General features: G+C 35.5%; 1 protein-coding gene across 5 annotated transcripts in view; it reads right to left on the bottom strand.

Moving 5' to 3' along the window:
• The window catches only part of LOC18431723 (protein Dr1 homolog), a 34871-nt gene extending 14049 nt beyond the window's left edge, over window positions 1-20822 (bottom strand). Inside the window, exons 1-4 of one of the 5 annotated variants that reach the window (XM_088867712.1) lie at window positions 20754-20822; window positions 20056-20121; window positions 14670-14759; window positions 339-433 (exon numbers count right to left, since the gene is read on the bottom strand). In XM_088867712.1, coding sequence (XP_088723838.1) covers window positions 339-433; window positions 14670-14759; window positions 20056-20121; window positions 20754-20814 — 312 coding nt within the window. In that variant the 5' untranslated portion in view covers window positions 20815-20822. Of the gene's footprint in view, window positions 1-338; window positions 434-14669; window positions 14760-20055; window positions 20122-20216 lie in introns of all 5 variants that reach the window. The other 4 variants (XM_020665701.2, XM_006841841.4, XM_011624112.3 and 1 more) reach the window with 4 other exon arrangements.
• Between the last annotated feature and the right edge of the window lie 4659 nt (window positions 20823-25481).

The raw sequence follows: 25481 nt of genomic DNA, 5'->3' as shown, positions 1-25481 counted from the left end.
AAGAGAAATATATAGCAGTTAGCAGAATTCAATGTACAAGCTTTGTGTGTTCAACATTTATCATTTATGATATGCTGATAAATCAACTACGCTGCCATTGACTAATACAACAAAGTACAAAGTGAATACATAAATCTATTTGAGCTAATAATAGTCCAATCACATATAGCCAATGAAAGATAAAGAACTTGTGAAGTTGGAAGACAGCTTTAATTTGGAATTTGAGGCAACAATCAGAAACAAAAGTAAATCCAGTTACAGAATCCAGTTCTAACCAAGCTTGAAAAACAATGATATTAACTGAAAGAATGTGATATGGTAATAGAAGCATGTCTAACCTCTAAAGCTCTGAGAACATGCTCTGGAGCAATTGTTCGCTTTTCCTCTTTACCACAAACTTCATTTGATTCTGAAGATATGAGGTTGATAAATTCTGCAAATAATAAAGCATGAAAACAATGTTTAGTGCTCTTCCTTAAGTCTGCCAGACTGATGCTTGGAATATTCGGTCAAAGATATTAAATTGGCAAATATAATGATGTCATATATATTACATGAAGGCAATATCCTGAAGGCAATTATAATCAACTGGTACTTTAAGGAAAACAATTACTTCAAAAAGAAAGAGAGAGTAACCGAGAAGCGAATAACAGCGCAGTCTTACGCAAAAATGTTAATCGCACAAGACTAGATTTTTAATGTGCAAAGTTGAACATATCAATCATGCAAGAGCAGTAAGTTTCACAAAATGGGTTTAGGAAAAACTTGTTTTTGATAACTACTAACTAGATAAAAATTACGTATGAGGATGGTACTTATTTTCATGGTCTATTCCAAATTTTACACTCAGAACATATTAATATGGAAAATAATTAAGATATTTTTAATGAAGATAAGAATCAACAGGCACTCTTATGAGTACCATGACTGCATACGATACATTTCAAATGATACCAATCCTGTACCTCCAGAAGTCGGAAAATCTTGTATATGTTAGTTTTCCATGGTTAGAGGAACCAAACAATCCTGCTCTATGAAATTCCTAACTAGACTCTGAATTCAAGTAGCATAAAGAAAGCAAACAATACAAACAAATCGCACTTCTGAACTTGACATGTATGAAGATAAACTGCACAGTGAAAGCGGGACAGAAAAGTGGCAATTCCATTGTTACTCGGGGTCTGTTATACTAAGAGAATGACCATGTACATGCGTGCAAATAATAAAAAATTCTGATCTCCTATTTAAGGTTCACAATTTGCATCCAATGCAGGATCTAGTACAAATATGTGCTTAACACACACAAACATGCCAATATACATGTGCATAAGCCTGCACATGCATACATACAAACATGCACACTCTCACATTAAAATAAACAAACCAAATTAACTACAACTTGTGAGTCCTCAGGATAGCCTAATTACACATAATCTGGACATCAAATTAAATGTAGTGAGCACAAAAGTGGTAACTACCACTGGTTGAAAATCTTTAACTGCAAATGCATTATATATTCAATTGTCTACATACATTCAGTGTTTAAAAAATCGGAGATCCGATCCGGAATCGGGTGATCCGCATCGGTCAGCCAGCTCGTTCCGGATCCCACCATAAAACGGAATTCGGCTGTTTTTTACTGAGATTCAGTAAACATGACATCATGAATCACGTGAATTGCCAAGTATGACTCATCAATCGCCGAATGTGACTTACTAACGCAGAGAATCGTATTATGACATCATACAACGGTGCCTTAACGTCACATATCGAACACGTCACCAACTCTGTAGATTTGACTTCTTTTTTTTTAAAAAAAATCCTCAAGTAAAGCACGCCATGCCATGCCACGCCACACTATGTGGTGTACACCAACTTTATAGATTTGACTCATTTTTTTATTTGAAAAATCCTCACACACCACGTGGGTCCACCAACTCTGTAGGTTTGACTTTGTTTTTAATTTGAAAAATCCTCAAGTAAAGCACGCCACACCATGGGCGTACCCCATCCCACTGGGGTCAGCCCATCATGGCAACACGACACATCACGCGCGTCAAGCTCCTTCCCTATAGCCATGTTAAAGCCCTTTTACATTGACTTTGCCTTCTAAAAATCTTCGATGTGGGACTATTCGCTGTCCCTAAAGCAAAGGGAGGTTTAAACAATGAGCTTGTCTTGTAGCGTGCACATAACTTCGATGTGGGACTATTCCATGTGGGAATTTATTTCAAGTTGCTTTATCAATTATCCCACATTGCAAATATGCATTTTTTTATTTATTTTCTTAATTTTATTAAAATATAATTGCAAATTTATGTTACTAAATTCTGTATTTCTATCAACACTAATTATTGTACATTATTTATGTTACTAAATTCTGTATTTCTATCAACACTAATTATTATACATTAGATTTATTTATTTGTGAGGGCCATGACTCATACCCTTGTTTTTTGAATCATGTTTATTATAATATTGTAATTAATAATTATACTAATTACAATGATAATCAAATCTTATATTTTATTTATTAATTTATTTACATTATAAATTAGGCAATGTATTAATTTTTGTTATAGTTGCAGATTAGATTTTTAAATTAGGTGATATTATAAGACAAATTTCAAATTTATTCTTATTTGTATAGTAAAATGATGATAAAATAATAAAATACAAACCAATAATTCTAATTTCAATGTATAATATTGTATTTAGTTAGGTTTTAATACATGTTTGATGAGAATCTTCATATAGAAAAAAAACAACTCAATATTTGTATATTGACAAAAAAATAGAAGTTATTAATGTAATACCCTCATTTCTTATTGGATTCCTAAAAAACAACATTCATAATGATTTTTAATAATTTTTTTAATTTGTTTTAAGGCCAAATCGGATCCGACCGATTCGGCCGATTCCCGATACGAAATGCTGATTCACCCATACGGATGTGTTTTTGGGGTGCCCGATCCAGGGCACCGATCCGTTTTTTAAACCACTGCATGCAACACATCATGGGCCCTCCATATATATAGTACATATTATGGCTACATCTTTTCGAATGTGTAAGGGGATGTACCACTTTGAATAACTTGTAACTTGTAAGCAAACTGAAGTCCAAGGCAGCATGCCAGTGTTTCAATAAGCGCTAGGCAGGTCCTAGGCGGCCTGGGGGGTCCAGGCCGCCCAACGCCTAGGCGGACGTTCAGAACTTGGGCAGCCCAGTGGAAACAAAAAAGGACTCTATACTCTCTAACAATATAAGTATAATTGTATATTATATAAAATATAAGAATTAGGTATTTAGGGCACATCCAAATTCAAAAGTATACTACACATTAGCACACACTCCATAAGCATAACCATAAGTCGGTCCATATCCAATTAAAACTAAAAATTTACCAACCAAATTATCAAACCAAAATTACCAAATAGGCAAATACCAAACCAGTGGAACAACAAATCCACTATCCACAAATCCACTATCCCTCGTCCTCTGTGCAGAAGATCTGAGGGTATGCTGATGTCCTTGAAGCACCTATGACCCTCTCCCATGTCAATCCTTCATGCCCCTTGACCTCATCATCATCAACCAACCACTCCATAACATTGTCCATATTTTTTGATCTGATGGGGTCTCTCTTATCTCTCTTAGCAAACCTGTCCTTCAAGAATCGATTATACTTGACATAGACTAGGTCATTGAGCCTCTTTGATTCAAGCATGTTCCTTTTCTTTGTATTAATTTAATAAAATCAAATGAAACTAATTAATATATATATTAAATAATTAAAATTATTAAATATATAATAGTAATACTACAAAACAATCAATGAATCAAAACTAATAACTACTAAAGTACTAAATTACTAATACAATTATACAAATTCCCCTTACCCCTTCAAAAGTACTCCAATTGCGCTCACAACTGGACGAGGAAGTGGTTAGGTTTAAGATCTGAATGACCAACTTGTACATTTGGAGAACTACACCAATGTTGGCTCCACCAATTGGCCGCAAAGATATAAAATAAAATCATAAATACATAATAGAATTATAGAAATGAAACTTGATTATTTAAACTTGACGGACTTAAGAATATTATTACCTGGATCAATTTTGGTCCTTTGCCTCAGCGCCATTAGACTCCCAAAAGACTTTAATGAGCACTTGTAATTTATCAGCTCATTAGCACATAATATCCTGGATATGCGGATCAAGGACTAGCACATCTACACACTATTAAATCCAATCATAATTGTGTAATTTGTGTGTATATCCTTATCAACGTAAAAAAAAAGCTGGGTTCAAATAATAACCAGCTGCATGCAATGGCTGATGTAGCTGCCTATCCCACTTCTCATTAATAATCTCCCAAACAGGCTTATAGTGATTCTCATAATCATCTAAATTTTGGGCTATCTCTCTCTTGCATTTCTCCATAGCCTCATTTATGTAGCCCATAGAAGCCTTGTCACTATCAACCATGTGAAGGACTTTGACAAGAGGAAAAAAAACCTTAAGTGCGCCCTTCACCCCTAGCCAAAAAGCCTTAAAAAGGATAATATCTCTCACCTTCTTTCCAACCTGATCCTTGGACCACTTGCATGCTCTCCAATCATCTGAGGTGTAAACATCCGCCTCAACTGCACTCTCCTCAAATGTATGCTATCTAGGCATAAGTACCAAGTCACAAATCTCGTGACCCCAGGCCTCACAATCTCTTTCTTCGTTGTAAATCTACGTATTATGCTGAGGGCGAGATGGTGGCTATAAATGAAATTTGTAATTGACTTTGCCTTCTTCACAGCACCTGATATCTCGGTTTAACTGCGAAGAGCCTCAAGCATGAGGCCTTTAGGACTATGCGCAACTAATTAGCAGCAGCAACATTAGGAGCAGCATTGTTTGTGACAACCTATACAACAAGATGGTCCCCAGCCTCCTTGATTCTCTTATCTATAACTTGGAATATGTAATGGCCATCATGGCTATAATTAAATGCATCAATAGACCTCAATGAAATAATCCCTAAAGGACAATTCACAAGCAAATTCATCTGACTTCTTCTCTTCCTATCACTCCAAGCATAAGTCATAATAGAAACTCCATATTGAGCCCATGCATCCTTCTTAATCTCAACAACATCCTTCGTGACACACTGCTTTTTTCAAAAGAGGCTCTGAAAGCTCATATGGGGTTTGGGGCTTTCATCCTAGGCCCAAATTGGCCAATTGCCTCTACCAAGGCATAGAAGTTGCTTAGGTTAGCGGTATTGAAAGGAATGCTTGCCTCATAACCATGTAGCAATATAAAAGCAGCTATATCTCTCTCTTCCTTCTTCATTCTATTTTCAAATGTGGTTTGCTTCTTTGTTTACTCTCCTGCAACCTCAGGATCAAGCCAAGCAAAAAACTATTCATAGGGCCTCTAACCTGGGGCTTCTTACTCCCAGAACTAGAAGCAATTACAACTCCCATTCCCTTCTCCCTAATAATGGATTGTTCTACCTCTTGACATCCCTCCCCATCCTCATCACTGTCATCATCATCATAACTGACCTGAACGCTAGACCTAATCTCTACTATGGAAGAAAATTTATCATCTTTTTTCATTTTGACCATACTCAAAAAATTAGTTATTTCTTCTTTAACAACACCAAGTGTCTTTTTACATGGGGCAACATTTCCCCTGATACCGGCAAGATGTTTCTTGAACTGGTTTATACCCCTTTTGTATCCTTTTCACAAAACTTGCATCTTATGCAATTTCTATCATTAGGATCTGGGTTGTAGCCATATTTTCAGCCGCGATCACCACTTCTATTGGATCCCGAAGAAGACATTTCAAAATAATACAACTTATACAAGCAATAAAAAAAAAATCACTTACTTTGATTGCTTTATCTCCAAACTTCCACCTCAAAGATGCTTCTAAGGATTCAAAATCTTCTAAAAAAACCCTCCAATAGATTTATAAAACATCAAAAATTAAATCTAATATCAATAGGTGATGTTTTGAACAATTTCTCATAACTTTGAGAAATCCTTCGATCTTAAAGAAATCACCAAAAATTAGTTTTTTTGGGGTTTTTCTATCTCTAAAATGGTCTCTAATATGTTTTAAGTTACAAATAAACATAGAACCAACAAATTTGGTGCCTTAGTATAAAAACAAAAACAACAAAAAATGCCCCTACTGAAAGTGTTTCTGCCTCTGAGTGGGGGGCAATCCCTAAGCGGCCGCCCAGGGCTGGGCGCTGAGCGGCCGCCTAGGCTGGTTCCTGTGTGGGCGCCCAAGGATTTCCACCTTTTTTGGTGCCTAGGCCTAGGTGATGCGCCTAGGCCTAGGTGATGCGCCCAGGCCTTGGGAGGTCTGCTTTTTGAAACACCGACAGCAGCTAGAAGTTAACTTGTGAAACCTATCTTAGGTAGAATTCCAATATACTGTTGTTGAATACTCCCTATCCACAAGATGTCATCAACCTTATGGGCTGCCTTTTACAAATGATCTGACCTAACAATGACCTCAGAGAGAAAGTTATTGCATTGCTTGACATCGACTTTTGTCACCTAAAAACAGTGAAGGGAATTAAATAATTATACAAGCAGCATAATGACAGCCATGAAGTTCAATGTTGGAGGTACATATGGTTAGACAATATGCTGAAGAGTGGGCACGGTTACAATTTGACCTGGTAGTTCTCATGTTTTATGGGATGAATTTGGCTAGTGATGAGTATTAAGTCTCTTGAAACACCTGAGCGAAAATCCATGGAAACAGGTATAGGACACAAATTGACAATCAACCATCATGAACTGCCAAGGAAGATTTTGGAGCAGGAAAACTATGCAGGAACAAGGGTCCTACAACCAAGGAACGCTTAGTCTTGGAAGGAATTAAATGGAAGACAGAGCACAGACATACTTCTGGTACCTGATGGTTAAGTGGAGACGCATAGCAAATGGGTAGCATGCCGAAACTTGCTCCATTGGTCCTGAGATGAAGGCCAAATAGTTGATAGCACTACCACCTTTTGAGGTAACATCTATAGTTAATGGGATTGGGATTGAATCAGATCTAAGATCCGGATTGGAACCATGGGATCTTGACAAGCAGGACGCTTCTATGGTAGGGATCACAGTCCTTACACCCTAAAAATTAGGGATGTCAATCCCATTACGTGGGGGAGCTCAATCCAATGTTCATAGGCATCAAATGATAATTACCAGACCGAGGTCCATCCAGTTAGAAACCAAACCCCTTGAGGGCACTTAACTAGTATAGTTATACGGCATATACTACCATAATACACCACATTGATATACGATAATATGCTACTATACTATATTACAATATCACGCAACATGCTTATATTCTAATATACTATATTATATGATACAAACTTTAAATTTACTATCTATAACAATATAATATATACTACAGCATACCGCATTGTTATAATATATTATACTATGCTATATTGCTATTCTATATGACGAGGCTAAGGAATTTGGATCCTTTGTACCTCAGGATCTCCATCCTTAACGGGAAGGGTTGAGATTTCAAAGTTTAAAAATCGTGGAGGAGAGAGATCCCTTCCTTGGAGTGCAGGACCAAGACTGCGGAGCAAAACTGATCCCCTGAGAGGAAGATCCTGCTAACTATGGGTTTTATCCTCCAATGGCCAAAGCAAAAATCTCTTCCCCGATATAAAAGACAAAACATCCATTTTCAGTCGCAAGATGACAAATATGTGACTAAAAAGAGCGAAGTCTTCTCCATGTACAGCATGGGATGTTTATTTCTAGAGAATGTGACTATGATAAGCACATGAGTTTGATCCAAAAAATACATGGAAATGGATCAATGGACCCAGGTGATATGAAGGACATCAATTTTTAATGGTTCTAAAGTCTCCATTTCCTGTTGGCTGTCGATGCACGCTTTGGGTTGTTGGTGCATCAGAATACTGACAGAGGGACATCCCAAAGCCCTGAGAATGTTGGACCACCAAAAATTTAAAGAAAGGGGTGAGCCCTCGAGAATCAAGAACAAAGGAAGCGGAACCTCTCTTCCATCGGCCCCACTTAGCTGAGGATATTTTTTCTTTATTTCATTGTTATAGGTTTCCCATTGTCGAGTTTCCTTTTGGAAAAGGCTTGCTTAGTTTGCTACTTTTCAAAGTGATTTAGCTTTTCAAATATTTTCTTAGCAGAAGGAGTTTGGAAAATAAGGGTTTGGGTGAATTGACGAGTGGCAGGACTTTCAAAAGGTTATGTGGGTGATGTGATTGGAAGAAAAGCCTAGGGATAGAGAGTGTGGCCGGCAGGCAAGCTATTGTGTGGAAGAAGTTAAAGGGGATGAGGTAGGGGAGTGGGGGTTTGCGAGGAGGAATAGGGAAAGATTGCATGACTCGAGATTTTACTACCCCATAGCTTGCGTGATATAACGGTACAACAAATCAAATATAAATAATTTTTCAAATTTCCTATTCCTTTTACAAACTTATGAAAATTATACTAAAATGGTAAGTATTGTTTATTACCACCAGTGATTGAAAAATAGGGGAGTCGCATCGGACTTGCCCGAGTCGACACGGGAATCGGTCCCCCGTGTCAATTCCACTAAAACCCGCTGAAACGCTCGGTTCTAGAGAAGAACCGGTGATTTTACATAACACATCGCCGCATGACGTCATGAAGGGCCGATTCTTCGCTTCATGATGTCATGAAGCGCCGATTCTTCTACAGTGGGCATTCTTGAAGCCTATTCTTCTACAATAGGCATTCTTGTAAATTTCGAAGTAAAATAAGGTCAAGGAACTAAGTAACTGAGGTTCGCACGCCTCCCATGTGTCCCTCGTTGTTTCGCACACGTTACCAACATCGAGTACCAAGAAGTATTTATTCACTTGGTTTTTCTTCCACCTTTTCGATGTGGGATACTGTGAAAAGGTAATAGCTTGAAACGTTTATATATCATAGAATTTTATTTGCGCTATTGATAGCACCATGTTGCATGTGGTATACCGGTTATCACGTCCCCGTACTGCGTGGAGGTCGCTGGTTCGAATCCTCACATGGACAGGGTGGCTGTTTTGAATTTTGAAAACGTTGTTTTTTTCCTTTTTTGGTCAAATTTTTTTTCTTATCAAAAATATAAAAGGTTTCTTGTAAAAAAAAAAAAAAAAATTAAAGGTACTTATCAATTCCGCTTTTTGTCAAATTTTTTTTCTTATCAAAAAATAAAAAGTTTCTTGTAAAAAAAAAATGAAAGGTTTTTATCAATTCCTTTTCTTGTCAAATTTCTTTTTCTTGTCAAAAAAATAAAAAGTTCTTGTCAAAAAAAAATACAAAGTTCTTATCACAAAAAAAAAACAAGTAATACAACAAGTACTTTTTATCAAAAAAAAAAAGGTTCTTGCTACAAAAAAAAAATGTAATACGATAAACATTTCTTGTAAAAAAATAAAAGGTTTTTGTTAAAAAAAAACTAAAAGGTTCTTGCTAAAAAAAAAAATGCAATACGACAAACATTTCTTGCATCTTGTAAAAAAATAAAAGCTTTTTGTCAAAAAAAACTAAAAGGTTCTTATCAAAAAACCATTCTTTATTGTAGTCTATGTATGATTATATACTTCATCCACGGTAATTCCATGATTTTTATTTTGTGTGATGTAATTTAATGGTTAAAATAAGTTCATACATGAAAAGAACATCTCAATATTCGTATATTGATGAAAAACATGAAAGTTAATAATGTAGTACCCTGATTTCTTATTGGATTCCAAAAAAACAACATTTATAACCAATTTTAATCATTTTTTTGGATTTTTTGTAAGGCTTAATCCGACTGATTCGGCCGATTCCCGATCCGAGTCGTCGATTCACCGATTCGGATGGGTTTTTTAGGTGCCCGATCCGGGCCGCCAATCCGTTTCTTAAACCACTGATTACCACTCATAGTTGCCTGAACTCCTAGCATAAATATAGGTTGTGATTCCACTCCAGAATCTCACTCTAACACTTTGGGAAAGGGATCGCGATTTTTAAATTTTAGGATCTCGATCCCCTCCATTAGGGATCCCAATTCATATTGTCAATGAACTCAATTCCAACCATTAAGACGAAGATAACCAAACTAATGATTTCTTAATTTATAGCCACCTTCCAACACAATTGTACCTTTAATATAATTGCTTTGCATGCTGGTTATAAATAAAGAGATCCTGTTTTAAAGAGTTCATATAGTTCAAAAATGTATATACCATTTGGGGTTAGGAGGAAGCCAAAAGGTTGGGAATTGGAATCAGGATTCCAAAAAGGTTGGGATCACGATCCCTAATATTTGGGGATCTAGATCCCCAACAAATTCATTGTACGGATGCCGCTCCCCACCATAGGGATCTTCTAGCATTTCACGATCCCTCGGTTTCGATTCCAATCCTTCTCCTAATCCCAATAACTTCATTACCACTTTATTGCTTAAGAATTTATTATTTTTCATAACTCTTTTCCTAATAGATAATTTTCACATGATAAAGAAATTTAATAAAAATAAAGTTAAGAAAGTTTCATATTCCTTTTTTCAAAATTGAAATAACTTTTTTTATAACTCCCCTATATATGTATGATATAAGAGAGAGAATACAGAATCCAAATCTCAATGCCTTTCATATTCCTTATTTTAAATTGGAAAAATTCCTCTCAAACAAACTCATAAACAGTTAACAATTTCAAAAAAAAGAAAATAAAATCAAACTCATAATTTAAAAATTACAATGTAAGAAAGTGTGATATTTCTTTCTTAAAAACAAAAAATTAAACATATTTTAAAATTAAAAATTTGTCTTACTCATATACATATACATAAACCTTAGTTATTAGGACTTTATAAGGAGGGATTCTAAATTTGAAAATATTAGGATTCTTAAGCAGTGACAAACGTTTTTGTATATTGCAGACTCTCTTTGATTTGATAAGATATATCTCTTTTGTCTGACGATTATGGTTAATTCAATGAAGCAAAAAGGAAGAAAGTAAGGATGGCATGGTTGTCTGAGGGAGAAGGACGTAGGCGCAGGGGCATGGCTGATTAGCAGTGCAACAAGGGATGAAAGAGAACACTTGGGCTGAAGAAGAATGGGATGGATGAAGAGCACGAGTTTGAGAGGTGAAGTTGCGGAGGACGAAAGATGAAAAAAGGGGCCTAACCGATTAAGTGTAAAGCTACTTATCACAAATAAATAAATATGTTTAAAGCTAGAAGATTTAGGGTCATTACTTCACAATTATAGGCTATGCATGGAATCAACACCTTGAATAGCATCAAGGCATTACTACCTTGAGAGATGGCAATACTATGAAAAATCAAAAGAACATAGGAAAGAGTATCATGAAAATCTAAAAAATGAAAACACAAAGTAAGAGAATATCTTTTGGTGGAAAAGTAAAATCTATTTTGCATATTTATGCTCTTTTACAATTTACCTTTCTCAAAATAATGCTTCTTTTGAAACGACTAAAATAAATTTTTTTACAATTTACCTTTCTCAAAATAATGCTTCTTTTGAGACGACTAATATAAAATTTTGGAAGAGGAAAAAATTAAATGCATCCCCTTCCAAAAATCCATCTTATAGACAGATTTAGGATATGAATCCATCCTAAGGCATTCTAGATGCATTTGGGTCTGCAATTACAATCCATGATTTTGCAGCTCATAAATAGTGCAGATAAGATGATCTGAGAAGAGCTAAGGTGAAAGATCCAAATACCAAGTGCAAGATATCAATTTTAAATTTCAATGTGCTTTTTTATTTCATATTCATGATCGTGGTGATCAAAACTATCAATCTATGAAATTTCATATCTGAATCCATATCCAAGGTGGGTTTTCTGAAGAGGACCATATTTGAGTAGAGACACACCAAAACGCCATCCTTATGACAATAACAATCATTGCTTATAATAGAATGGTAGAGTCTTTCTCCTTGTAATTGAAAGGTTGTGGGTCCAAGTCCCACAAGTGATCTATTTTGTATCATATAGAAGCCGGTACAAAAGTCCAATAGTGGATATGTCAGACAGACATGTTGACACTCTGTATGAGATAGTTCAGTCATCTGAAACATAAATATCACATGTTGCACCCGTGTAAGGGCATGTGACACATGACAAAAAGAAGAAATGGATTACCCATGTAACACATGTCACAACCGTACCACCATAGCCTCTTACTTCAAACAAGAAGTCACCCAAGCCACTAATTCAACTCCTAGGCTTCTTCCAATCACGAACACCCTGCATAACCTTCTCAAATTCCAGTCGCTCCTCATCTCACCCCTAAACCCTACTTTCCTAGACCCCTATGCCAGCCCTATTTTACCATCCCACTCATCCAAACACTAATCCCCTAAACCCATCCACACAAACCTAGCAAATCCTAATCTACAACCCTAAACTAACAAATCAATGTAGCCCACCAAACTGTTTTCCACACAAGTAGCAACCAGAAACTGTGATCCTACATGAAATACTTCGGACACAAAGATAGCGGTTGAGGCCAAGTTTGTATATCAAATTCTATTGATGACATGAGGCAGGATAGGGAAATATACGAAACCAGTGGAGCTAATTAAGATGTGTAGGACCCAATTTCATAGCAATTAATTTAACTAAGGAGAAGAGGCAGGGGGTTAAAAGGAAAGTTGAATAACTATGACCATGCACAAATGTTCTAATTTCATAAATAAAAATGATATCAACTTTCCTCTGGACATCTCTTTTTTTCCTTGGAGAATAATCAAGACAATCCAGTGACCGGAGTAATGGACTTGTCATTGATCTCACCTGCGACGGAGATTAGGCTACTGTAAGTAATTCGAAGATCTTTTCTATATCAAGTATCAAAAGCCAATCAGTTCAAAACGCCTTTTCCAAATGATGGTATACTTAAGCAGTAGTTCATTCATTGCAATTTCAAGCCTACAAAGCATGTATATTGGTAAAAACTCCAATTACAGGAAACCATAAACCAATGACTAAAGGGAATGTGGTAATGCTTGACAAAACTGATAGTGTTGATAGAATGAGGTAACAAGAAATTTTAGGGAGAAATAAAGAAAAAAGGATAAGCCAATATTCAATAATAACCAAATAGGAACGAATGGATCATTAAAAAATGTTGAATGCTCTCGTACAAAAATGTGGACCAGAGCTCTGTTCTATAACAAAATGCCAAACACAACATGAATAATAATGATAGTACGGGCACTAAACCAGAGAGCAATGGATCCAGAGATGGAAATTGTAAGAGAGGAAATTTAACAATGCTTTTAAGATATTGTACTCACATAAAAAAAAGCCTCATCCTTTCATGAAGGTTTTCAGTTTTCGAAGTTATTGAGGAACTGAGCACTGGCACAAAAGCGAATTTACACACAAGGAAGTCAAGTACGCAGGGTTTACAATGGCTAAAGCCAAACACTAAAACGCAACAATTTCCAAGCAGTTCCGTCCAAAGAGTCTACCACAATAAGGTTATCATTTTTTTTTTTTGAGGTTCTCCACAATAAGGTTATCATTTTTTTTTTTTTGAGGTTCTCCACAATAAGGTTATCAATTATTTTTTATTTCAAATACTACAAGTGTCTACCAGGTATATCAACATAAACGTCTCATTTATATCCCCAATGCCTAAAATTGTATCTATGAGGAAGGGGGATATAAAAAAAGTGCCAACTATGATATTTTAGGGAGATAATGATGTCCAATACTTTATCATAATGAGGAAGTTTTCATGAAAGGCATCTGCTTCCCACAAAGTCCTTTATTTTTTTATTTTTAATTTTTTTTTAGATTTATAAAGATTCATATGTTTGAACCATTTATTAGTTAGAAAGGGCTTTAAAACTAAGTTAAGCCCAACTAGAATAGAGTTTTCAGCAGCTATCAATGAAAAAAAAGAATAGAGATTCACCTTCATTTTGTTGATGATGACAAGGATACTTCACTAGCTTACCTTTTTAAAATTTCATGCTTAGCAACTATGCATAGATAGATACTAGAATCAATCTTGGCAAGTATTGAAAGAGAATTTACAAGCTGGAAAAGGGGAGTCATTATATTTGGTGATAAAAGAGAAATCAAGGCCATCATATCTAATCTAAATTCTCTATTGCAAGTCCTATTCTTCAAACTCAGGAAGGTAGTCTCCAGATCCTTAGTTGGAAGAAAACAGCCATAAAAAGGAAATATCCAATCGATGTTCACACATTGTTTTGATCCCTGAATTTCATAGAGAAAATAGTCTGCCTAACTGCAAGTCCCAATCATGGTGGCATAATTCTAGGAACTCAAGCTCTGCTGATTCCATAGGGTCACAACTTGAGATACGATGGAAGTTGCCGTTCAATCACAAGATGTACAAAATAACAAATAATTTGTTAAAAACCATCTCAGTGATTCCGTGTCCACTCTGTAGTGTACGAAAAGGCGTCCAACAGAAAATTCTAGTAACCTGCTAAAAAAAATGACTCCATGCATGGGCAGCATAAAATCAAGTTTCCACTTCTCAACTATATATACAATATGATGTTTCTCCATAAAACCATATGATATGACTGGATGTAATAGAACAATCAGATGTCATTAGCTTCCTACCTACACAACATTCCACAAGAAGATCCTGAGCATCTCTTGCAACACGAACATCAGGCGGCAACATCTCTTTTATTATTTTGAACATTGTTGCTGCAAAACATATAATAGTGCACAGTATGAGACATCATAATTTAAAAAACGTACATGAAATAGAGCCTCATGAACATGTATTGAATAACAAAGTACTGAGAATTGATAAGAACATGTACTTTGCATTTTGAAATGGAACTGAGAGAAAATAAAATTCATTGTAAGAGCAATAGCGATTTCTTACTAATTCTATAAATAATAATACTGTTTTGCTTAAGCATCCATCTTTTAAAGTGGTCCATAAAAGCCGGACCTAATAGAACAGTAAAATTAGCCACAGAAGCTACCCCATAAGGAACTGAATAAGACAAGGAATATCAAGAATACATGTCAAGGTTTGAGATCCAAACAATAGCTTGCATCAAAGCTAGATCACCTGAATAATAGCACTTACCATTTCAACAACTACACCATTTTGATACAAGAAACATGATGCAATAGAAATGAGAATGCCAATGACGAGTTCAATCAAATCTTTTAGGACTTGCAGGATCAACTCAGAACTCACCTGAGTCCACTCAGCTCATAAACTTGGTGAGTATCAGGTTTGTCAAAAGACTCATATGGAGTCTACCCATCCATGATTGTTATTCCGGGAGATTGAGCAGAATCTTATTGAGATTTGACCGAGTTGACTCGATATCACACAGCTCAGAACCGTGCCAAGCCCCAAGTAAAATCAGAGGTTAAAATCATTGGTTCAACAAAATAGATCTATATTATATAGAAAATGAGGGCAATATAGCAATGAAAGATCAAAGTGCGATAAAGGAAAAAGAAGACTTAACCAACTTCCTTGATAGATTGGACTTTTTCTGAGTTCTCAATTCCAACTAAAAGCGAGGAAGCATTAGGATTGGTTTAGGACATTAGTCCAAAACACCTGATGCATTTCATAAACACAAGCTTCCAGATTTGAGGCAAAAATGGATACCGCATCAGCCACACCAGTAGAATCACTACAATCCTGAATAGTAAAAGCTGTAATCATAAATAAAAACTCAAGTATCCAAGTGATTAATCCAGCCAATGCTTTCAGGAAAATTGCACTTAGCAGTAGTCCCATTGCCCAAATGCCCTGAAGTGATGCTCCCTGAAAAATCGTCCCTTGCTCTCTCACACTCCTATAGTTATTCCCTATGCATTTCCAATAAGCCCAGTCAACTTTTCAAAGATGATATCAATGACATCACCATGAACATATATTATGGTCCTTCACATGGGCCATCTAACAAAGTTAGTCAGACCACCATCAACATATATTATGGTCCTTCACATGGGCCATCTAACAAAGTTAGTCAGACCACCATCAACATATGAATGCCCTCACTCCATCATTAAACAGATCTAAACAGCATGGAGCTCAAGTCAACATAAATCAAATGAAAGTTCCAGCCGGCATCCCATTTTGTTTTTTGAACATGAAATGATATACAGGGTTTTCAAAATGTGCACTTCAGTTATAAATCTTTAGCAAACGATGTAGCCATCAATTTCATATCAAATAGTCTAGATTTTAATAATATTCTTTTTGGAAGAACTTAGAACTTGACACCTTCCATTTTATCGAAACTATAAAACAGTGAAGGTTTAATGAAGACCATAAAATGGATGATGCAGCATCTAAATAAATCCATGAGATCAAAATAAAATTCTAAATCAAGGGAAGTCAGTCCCACAAAGGGAAGTGGAGGATCTTGCTTTCTTTGCTAACTCTCGTTATTTTCAGTGGTACCACGTATTACAATATAAAAATACAACTTCAGCAATTATTGCTTCTTTCATATATACTGATAGTTGACAGTACTCTTGTCTTTTTATAATTAGTCAACAAAGCATGAAGGCGTAGACAAATGGAGACATATACATAGACAAATTAAACCAACATTACAGTGGTCCAAAAACGCCGGGCAGCACCTAGACGGTCATGGGGGTCCTGACCACCCAGCATGTAGGTAGGCGCCCAATTTTTGGGCAGCTTAGGTCGAAATTTTAAAATCCCATAATCCAAAGTTCTAAACCATTGCAAATTTGTAGTAGACTACTAGCGAAACCAAAAATAGAATATGATAATACAGGCACCATCCATAATCCATAATCCATACTCCATAGACCATACTCCACGCCCCATAGTCCATACCATTCCATACTATCCATGGATCCATACAGTGATACAGCCATACAAGCATACACATAAGAGTAGAAAGTAGAAAATAAGAAAAAACAAAATATACACTCGAAGACTCAAGAGTCTTTAGTCATCATCAGAAAAAGTGGTGTAAGCTTCATCATATGCATCGGAGTCATCAGAGTCATCTCCCTTTTCAACATAACGCTCATCCTCCTCCGTTTATTCTAAATTTGCCTCTTCCTCCTCTTTTTCTATCCCCTCTTGCTTTGTACAGATGATCTAGAGGTCCTAGGAGTGTTGTTGTTGCTCTACCTAACGCCTCTTCACCCGTCTTCTTTTTGTGTTTTACTGAACTCAAATATTGCTTAATCTCTTCCCTGGTAGCTCAAAGAACATCTTTACAAGGGGTAACATCCCCTCTAATACCGACAAGGTGTTTCTTGAACTGGTAAATACTCCCATTAGTATTCTTTCCATAATAATCATACCTTATACAATTTTTTTCATTCGGTCCAGGTTGTAACCATACCCCCAACCCAGATCACCACTTTTGGAACCCAGAAAAGACATTTCCATATAACAAGGCTCTTTTTCTTCCTTTTTTGGTTTTACCAAATTCAAATATTCTCGAATCTCACCCCTAATAGCTTCAAGAACATTTTTACAAGAAACAACATTCTCTTCAATACTGGCAAGATGTTTCCTGAACCAGTTAATACCTTCATTCGTATCGTTTTTACAAAAATTACGATCTATACAGTTCTTATCATTTGGATTTGGGTTATAACCCCATAGATTCCAAAATTTTTAAATTACCCGGACTAAAATGGAGTATATGGACTGCAAGTTTAGTAATAATATGAGTAGAGATGAGAAAGTAGTTAAGCTTGACCGTCAGGAAGTACAAAAAAAGATTGCGCTTTTGATATCTTGGGTCAATAATCCAAGAAAATGGAGAGATTGAGGAAGATGTCATATACAGAATTAGAGCTGAGTGGGCAAAGTAAAGATGTGCAACTGGAATTTTATGTGATTGGAACATACCAATGAAGTTGAAAGGAAAGTTCTATAGGACAACTGTGAGACCAGCTTTGCTCTATAGCACAGAATGTTGGGCACATAAAAAACCAATATACCCATAGAATGAGTGCAGCAGAGATGAGGATGTTGAGATGGATGAGTGACAAGACAAAAAGGGACACAATTCGAAATGAATCCATTCAAGAAAGTAGACTTAAGTGAGCTGGCCATGTGTGGTGCGATCAAGTACAACACCTGTTAGGAGGTGCGAGTCAGTTCAAGTGGAAGGACTGAAAAGGGCAAGAGGTAGGCTCAAAAAGACGTGGTTGGAAGTAATCTGAAAAGATATGGGGACTTATGGCCTCATTAAGGGTATGGCCCTTAATAGAGCAGAATGGTGGACCAGGATTCGTGTAGCTGATGTCAATTAATTAGGAAAAGGCTACAATGATGATAATGATAAAAATTTGGGTTATAACCGTACTTTGACCCGGATCACCACTTTTAAAAGAACTAGAAGACGACTTATCCAAATGACAAGGATCCATTTATTCCTTTTTGTGTTTTACCTAACTCAAATATTGCTGAATCTCCAACCTGATAGCTTCAGGACCATTTTTACAGGGGGCTACATCCCTCCTAATATCTACAAGGTGTTTTTTTAACGGGTTTATATTCTCATTAGTATCTTTTTTGCAATAATTACACCTTCTACAGTTTTTGTCATTTGGATTTGGGTTATAATCGTACTTCCAACCCGAATCACAGCTTCTAAAAGAACCCCAAGAAGACAATGAAATAACAAATAAAATCGCAACTATGAAATTCTTCAATAACCATTTTTCTTGATCTTCAATCTTCAATGTTCTATGTTTCTCAATCTCAAATGCTTCCTAGAAACCCTCTAAGAAACCTAAAAAATTTACAAAATCAAATCTAAACCAAAATGATGATATTTGGATAAATTTTTCAAAACTTTGAAACACCCGATGGATCTTACAGAGATGCAAAAAAGTGATGTTTTCCAAAAACTTTTCACTTCAACCCCCCCCCACTTCCCCCTTATTTAGGAGGGAAAAGGATGCAAATCCCCCTCCACAAGAGGCATTTTCGCCCCTGGGTGGCACAGTCCTTAAGCACACGACCAAGGTTAGGCAATGGATGCCCGCCAAAGCGAGCGCCCATGGACCCATCGCCCTTCTGCAGGTGCCCAAGGACCCATCGCCCCAAAAGGGCCTCCTAGGCTTGGGCAATGCGCCCAGGCCCCCTTGGCTCACCTAGGGGCTAGGCAAGCTGCTTTTTAAATCACTACTGGAAATACCATGAATCCTATCCATGCCTGATTTGCCCATGATCTCAGCCCCCTATTGCAAGTTCTGAGAAAATTATTCAAAATTAACATATGTCAAATAGGATATATCTGTAATCTCCTGGATGAAGTCTATAATCCTCCATAAGAAGGTTTTATTCACCCCTAAGTCGTCTTACACCAACCAAGTTACCATGAAAGAATGAAGGGCACTCCAAAGGTCAGTCAATTTGGCCTCTCAGTTGAGCTATTATAGAACCACCCTAGCATAGAGAGGAGGGAAGTTATACATACAACAATTTTTAGCTTACGGAAGAGGTAAGACCCCTGATTCTTGTTGATCTGAAGCATATTTCCAACTCATTTTCCTTCCGTAAAGCAACACTCCATGAGAATTCCACAAATGCAACTAAAGAATCACGGAGTAGCGATCGAATTCTCAAAAGCAGAACCAAGTGAATTTGAAATTGATCAATATTTACCTAGCAGAAAAAAAAAAGACCAATATTTCTAATTTGCCAGCACTAAGCACAAACAACATTTAAGGAATATGAAACATTTTCTAGTTCACAGGCAAACCACCACTTTTTTACTGGAAATAGAAACAACAATAAAAGGAAGTAGGTTCCAACCAAAACATAAAGGGAATTGGCTTTTGATCAGAAATAAGAATCACAATATTAACCAAGTAAGGAACTAGGAATCATATTTACAAATCATATACTATTCACTCTTACCTTCATGTCAAGCGTGCCCAAATGACAGAAAAAGAAAAATTGCTCCCCAAAAAAGGAGAAAAATCATAAAAGAGCAAATTTGGAAATGGAGACACTCACCCTTTGGTAGGGAAACATCCTCTTTAGACTTCCCCACAATATCCATGGGCTCCATGTTCTCTGCAACTACAAAACCACACAAACTCCAGAATTCAAATAGAAACTCTAGAATAAGATGAAGAGCAGCAGGACAATAGAACCAAATCAAAACCCTAGCATACGAGGAAGAACAGAGACACGATCAACTTTGCAAGCAATTAGAGCACACAAATAAAAGAGAATTTGAAACGATCAAGCACACTGATCAGAAGGTTTTTAATCTCCAAAACCGAATCAATCGAACTGTGCAACACCCCAATTCAAACAAAAAGAACCCCTCTTGAACAACAAACATGCAATAGCCTAAGAGAGAGAACAATAGATGGACGAACAATAGAAGTCACTGAAAGAGAGAGAGAGAGTTTATTTACCCAGTCTGTAGGGCGGAAAGGAAGCAATAATTTAGAGGGGATTTATAGTTGTATATATTAATATTTTATGCGGCGTACATGCAGAGAAGAAAGGAGAAGTTACCATGCTCAACAACAATACAAATGTAAAGTCATAACAAAAGAGGGAAGTGCTTTTCCGAACCGAATATTCCTCAAAATTTGTCTGAAACTTGAATAAAAAATTGTAGAAAGCGCTAAAATTGGCAAATTATCTCAAAAGAACTACTAAACGAAAATTGTTTCATGCAAGCTGGATCGTATTTCTACCATATGCAGTCCCAAAATATAAAGCATCTATATGAAAAATGGATGATAGTAGGTGGTCCATCTAAAAACAATTGAAACTAACGGTCCAAAGATTTTTTTAATAAAATTATTATTTTTAATTTTTAAAATTTATTTATTTCATATTTATGATCTCCATGTTAGAGATTACACTTAAAAAATAGATTTTTAAAAGGTGACTTGTTTCCACATCGAGTCAAAAATCATGTCCATTACTGAAAAGGGCGTGTGGTCTATAAGGTTACAATCTACAACAATCCAATTAAGACGTACTTCCAAAATTTATCATAACATGTAATTTTTGAGTAAATTTTTTTTTAAGATTATCTAAAAATCTATCTATGTATCTAATTATAAAATTTAAAACTCTCCAAAAATAGTTTAAATCAAGTAGATCTATAAACATATGACAATCTTAAAAATAGATGGTTTAGATAATGTGTTGCAAGATGCAATATTTCTGTGACTCAAAATCTTTATTTTATTTTTTCTCATTCATACATCTCGATGTCGAGATGATCAATTAGAAACTTTTTTTAATATTAAAACAACTTTTTTCGATGGATTTTTTATGTGCATCTTTACTTCTACATTTTAAGGTTGTCACCTTATATAAATTTTTCCCGTACTGAAATGGTCAAAAGCAATATGAATGTTGGGAAACGAGATCATTTTATTTGAGTACTTCCTCTATTCCTCAAATATTTTGTTAAGAATGCTTAACATGTGATGTCTTTTGATAATTTTCCATGACATCGAAAGGCTCAAATTACACACATGCTCTAGTTTGTTCTAGATTCAAAAACCCAATCAAATTTTTTTACTAAAAAATGATGTTCCATGTTTGGATCAAACTCATGATCAATGTGACAAAAACATGCTAGTTAGATCGAAACCACTAGCATCCCGAGTTCTGTTTGGGTTGGTTTTGAGTGTCTAGTATCTTAGGGTACATCCCCTTAAGATTTCTAGCCCAAAACCGATCGGTTAGGGATTGAATTGGTAGTGTTTTTGTCTAACAGACTGGTTTTTGGTTAATTGGACCGGTCGGCCGATATAATGGCCATTTTCTTTACAAATAGCGAGCTTGTGAAAATAACTTCCCTTAGTTTTCAATGGAGGCTGTTATTTGTGGCAGGCACCCGTAAATCCACTTTTTCAGCTGTTTTTTATTCCTTGTCCTGCCATTTTTTGGGTTTTTTCATACTTTATTACTGTAAATCACTACTAAATGCCTATAAAACAAGGAATTGCAAATCAAAGATCAAAAAATAAAGAGTTCTTTGTGGATTGAAATGGCAGGTTTTCAAGCCTTTTGAAATTTTTGCCATTTCTTCAATAACATCTTCAATACCTAATGATTGATGAAATTGGTTTTGAATTTGTTCAAAAAATAAAAGATTGGGAGTTGATTTTGGCCCAAAAAGTTGCTGCTTGAAGAACCCGTGTTTGATCTAAAAAAACAGACTTTGGATCAATTTATTGGTCGTTTTTTATCAAATTGATTTGTGGATTTTGATCATCAAGGATTCGTCTGCCAAATAAAATAAGTGCTTTTATTTATGATTGAGTAAAATTTTTTATATGAATTTTTTTCTTGCTCGATGTCATAAAAATTTCATAGATTTGAAATTGCCGTCATTTTTTCAACTAAATGAAAAGTACCAAATATTTTTTATGAGATTTGATGTGTTTGAAAGATGATCAAAGCTTTTGCAATGCATGTGTGTTGACTCGTTCGATTATCTGAACATTGAGGGTCATTTCCTGCTCGAAAATGTTGCTTGATTTAGGGGTTTTTGAAAAATTAGTTTTTCAAAAAAAAATTATTGTCTAATAAAATAATGTTTTATGATGAATTTGAGAATTGTTTTTCATTTTGCTTAATAAAATTATGTTTTTTGATAAAATTCTATTTTTTGATAAAAATAATTTTTTTATGAAAATGATATAAACTAGAATCCTTGTTAATTTTAGAGAGAGGAGACTATAAATTGTGTTGATAATTTTAGAAATTTCTATTGATCAATTTTTTACATTAGCATGAATTAAGAGAAAATTACTTTTTATATGTCTAGGATATGAACAAATGAGTTAGAAATGAAATATATTTTAGTAGTTTCTGAGCTTTGTGGAAAAGGGTTTCTAGTTTGTTGAAATTCTAGAAGTGTTGGGTTAATTACTTGATGCAGAATAATATAAGAGTTTTGAGTATATATCGTATTTGGTTCTTAATACAATGGAGATTGTTGGAGGTTTTCTTTGCTGCTATATAATGCATATTACATGCTGCTTTTTCATTTCTTGATAGATTTGTTTTTTGGATGAAGAGTAGTGTTATCTAGTTGCTACTTTGTGAATTATTATGATCATTATAAGTTTTTTGTTTCGAGGGACATTTTACGATATTGTTGTGCATTTTCTTGTATTATTGCAAATGATAATCAAGAAAAAAGTACTCTTTGTATTGAACTATGAGAATTAGTTGGAAATGCCCTGGGGCCTTGGCGGGGTAGTATTGCCAAGCCATATGATTAGGTCTTTGATTCCATTCTCATCAACGGGTTGGGGCCCCAAATCGCCATTGACTTTACCACTTTTAACTTAGTCAAAATATGAGAATTAGTTACCAATATGTTGAGTGCTTTGTGTTGCTTGTTTGTTTTATTTTTACCATCATTCTCATCTTTATGATAACATAGCCAAATAAGTTGGCATGTCTGCTGAACATATAACTTGAATACTCTTCGATGAATGCCTTTGTTTTCCCTTAACATTGTAGTAGCATCATCATCATCAGTGATGCAAAGTTAGTGTCTCGAAATAAAGTTAGTATCTCGAAATAACTCTCCCTGTTGAAGGAGAAGAGAGAAGAAAGTCACTTACGGGGAAAAAATAGGGAATGCAAACCAAAGCCAATTTATGGCACACTGACCTCTCTGAGAATTCATCTTTAAAAAAAATTCTACAAATCAAAAGCTGAAGAAAATGCGTCTTCAACACAACAGATATTTATAGAATTTAACCTAAATAGTGCTTATAACATAGTTTAGCAAGAGTAACTTATATACTTGCTCCCTTGTCAAATAGCTAGATTAATTGTTTTGTGGGTTTGCTCTTGCACCACTCAATGTGCATGAACTTTTAAAAAATTATGTAGTTCTCTCCTTCTAGAGAAATGAACCCTCCAACTAAATGCATTCATAAAACGAAGTATCTACTTGAATAATATAAAATACTGCCTACTCTAGAATCACCTTATTATACCTCTTTCATTCATTTTTTTGTTTTGTTTTGTTTTGGGAGGTATTCATAATGTGCTTGATAACTGCTATTCAAAATGCATAAATACTTTCAATTTGCAAATGTCTTATTTTATTTAACCTTTCAATTAGAAGTTATCTTCTGGGAAATTTACGTACGAACCAGGTTTTTTTTTACCATTATCATGGTATGGTTCAAAAATAGCAAGTTATTTCCTGAAAGGATGGATCCATGATTTTTTTTAATTTTTTGTTAAGTTTTCTCTCGATTCGATGTTTGAAACATTGGACGGCTTATTTACCCCCTCAAAACTTGCTGTTCTTTCTGTCTCTTCTCACTTCTGTCTCTCGGTCCTCTCCTCTCCCTTCATGTTCAATCTCTCTCTCTCTCTCTCTCTCTCTGTCTCTCTCTCTCTTTCTCTCTTTCTCTCTCTCTCTCTCTCTCTCAAAGCCCTATTCCATGACCTACAGATCTCACTCCCTCTCTCTCATATATTTGGGATTTGATTTTTTTTGAGAAAAAGATTTGGGGTTTGTTTTGGGGGGAAAAAAATCTTCCTAACAATTGGAACATATACTTGATGATACAAGGAAACTGATCTGCACTAAGGCCACCAACACCTTTCCACAACCCATCTCTCTCTCTCTTTCTCTATTTTTTTTGTCTTTTTCTTTTTGAACATTTGAGAATGGATTTGCCTCCCCTCTCTGTGAGCCAAAACACGAGCACATGCCTTCAGAATAAAAGGAAAGGCAGCAAAGACACCCACATCTGACATAACCTCCATGAGTCTGGAGGAAGATGCACCCTGCAGCACAAGATGCGTTAGCTAAGGCCATTTTTCGAAGATTCGAGCAAGAAACGAGAGCATAAAAGTTTTCCCACCCTCTTTCAACGATGAAGGGGCCTCCCAGTTTTCCCTTCTCCAAACTAACAATGACAGGGTAGGTGGGGTGCGTAACGTGTGGGAATTTACCGAACAGTTCGGGTCAAATCCTAAATAAAGCTAGAAAGCGTTGTTTGATGAGCCTGTGTAATGTAAAGTAGTTGGTTAGGTAAAGGCTGACCAAACCAATGATGCTTAGCTACTGTTGTGTGTTAAGCCTCTGAGTTTTACTTGGGTACAAACCAAGATGCCTTCTTTCGCTGAACCACTTTATGAATAAGCTCAAATCAGAGTGTTCCATGAGCACAATGTTTGGTTATTGCTTTGATATAGTGAAAAATGTGCATAACCCAAGTCTCCAAATATATATATATATATATATATATATATATATATATATATATATATATATATATATATATATATATATATATATATATAGAGCAAAATTTCAAAAGTTTGCTTAGTAGAAAACCATCTTAGTATTGGCCAATACTGAGCAAGTACGCATGGATTTGCTTTAGCTCTTCCATTCTTATGGAATTCTCAATAGATTGAGC

The sequence above is a fragment of the Amborella trichopoda genome, chromosome 5 (assembly GCF_054954075.1).
Source record: "Amborella trichopoda isolate Santa Cruz 75 chromosome 5, AtrichopodaSantaCruz75HAP2 v2.0, whole genome shotgun sequence".
NCBI classification, from domain to species: Eukaryota; Viridiplantae; Streptophyta; class Magnoliopsida; order Amborellales; family Amborellaceae; genus Amborella; species Amborella trichopoda.
Note: the sequence above shows the minus strand (reverse complement) of the source record. Positions and strands in the feature narration are given on the sequence as shown.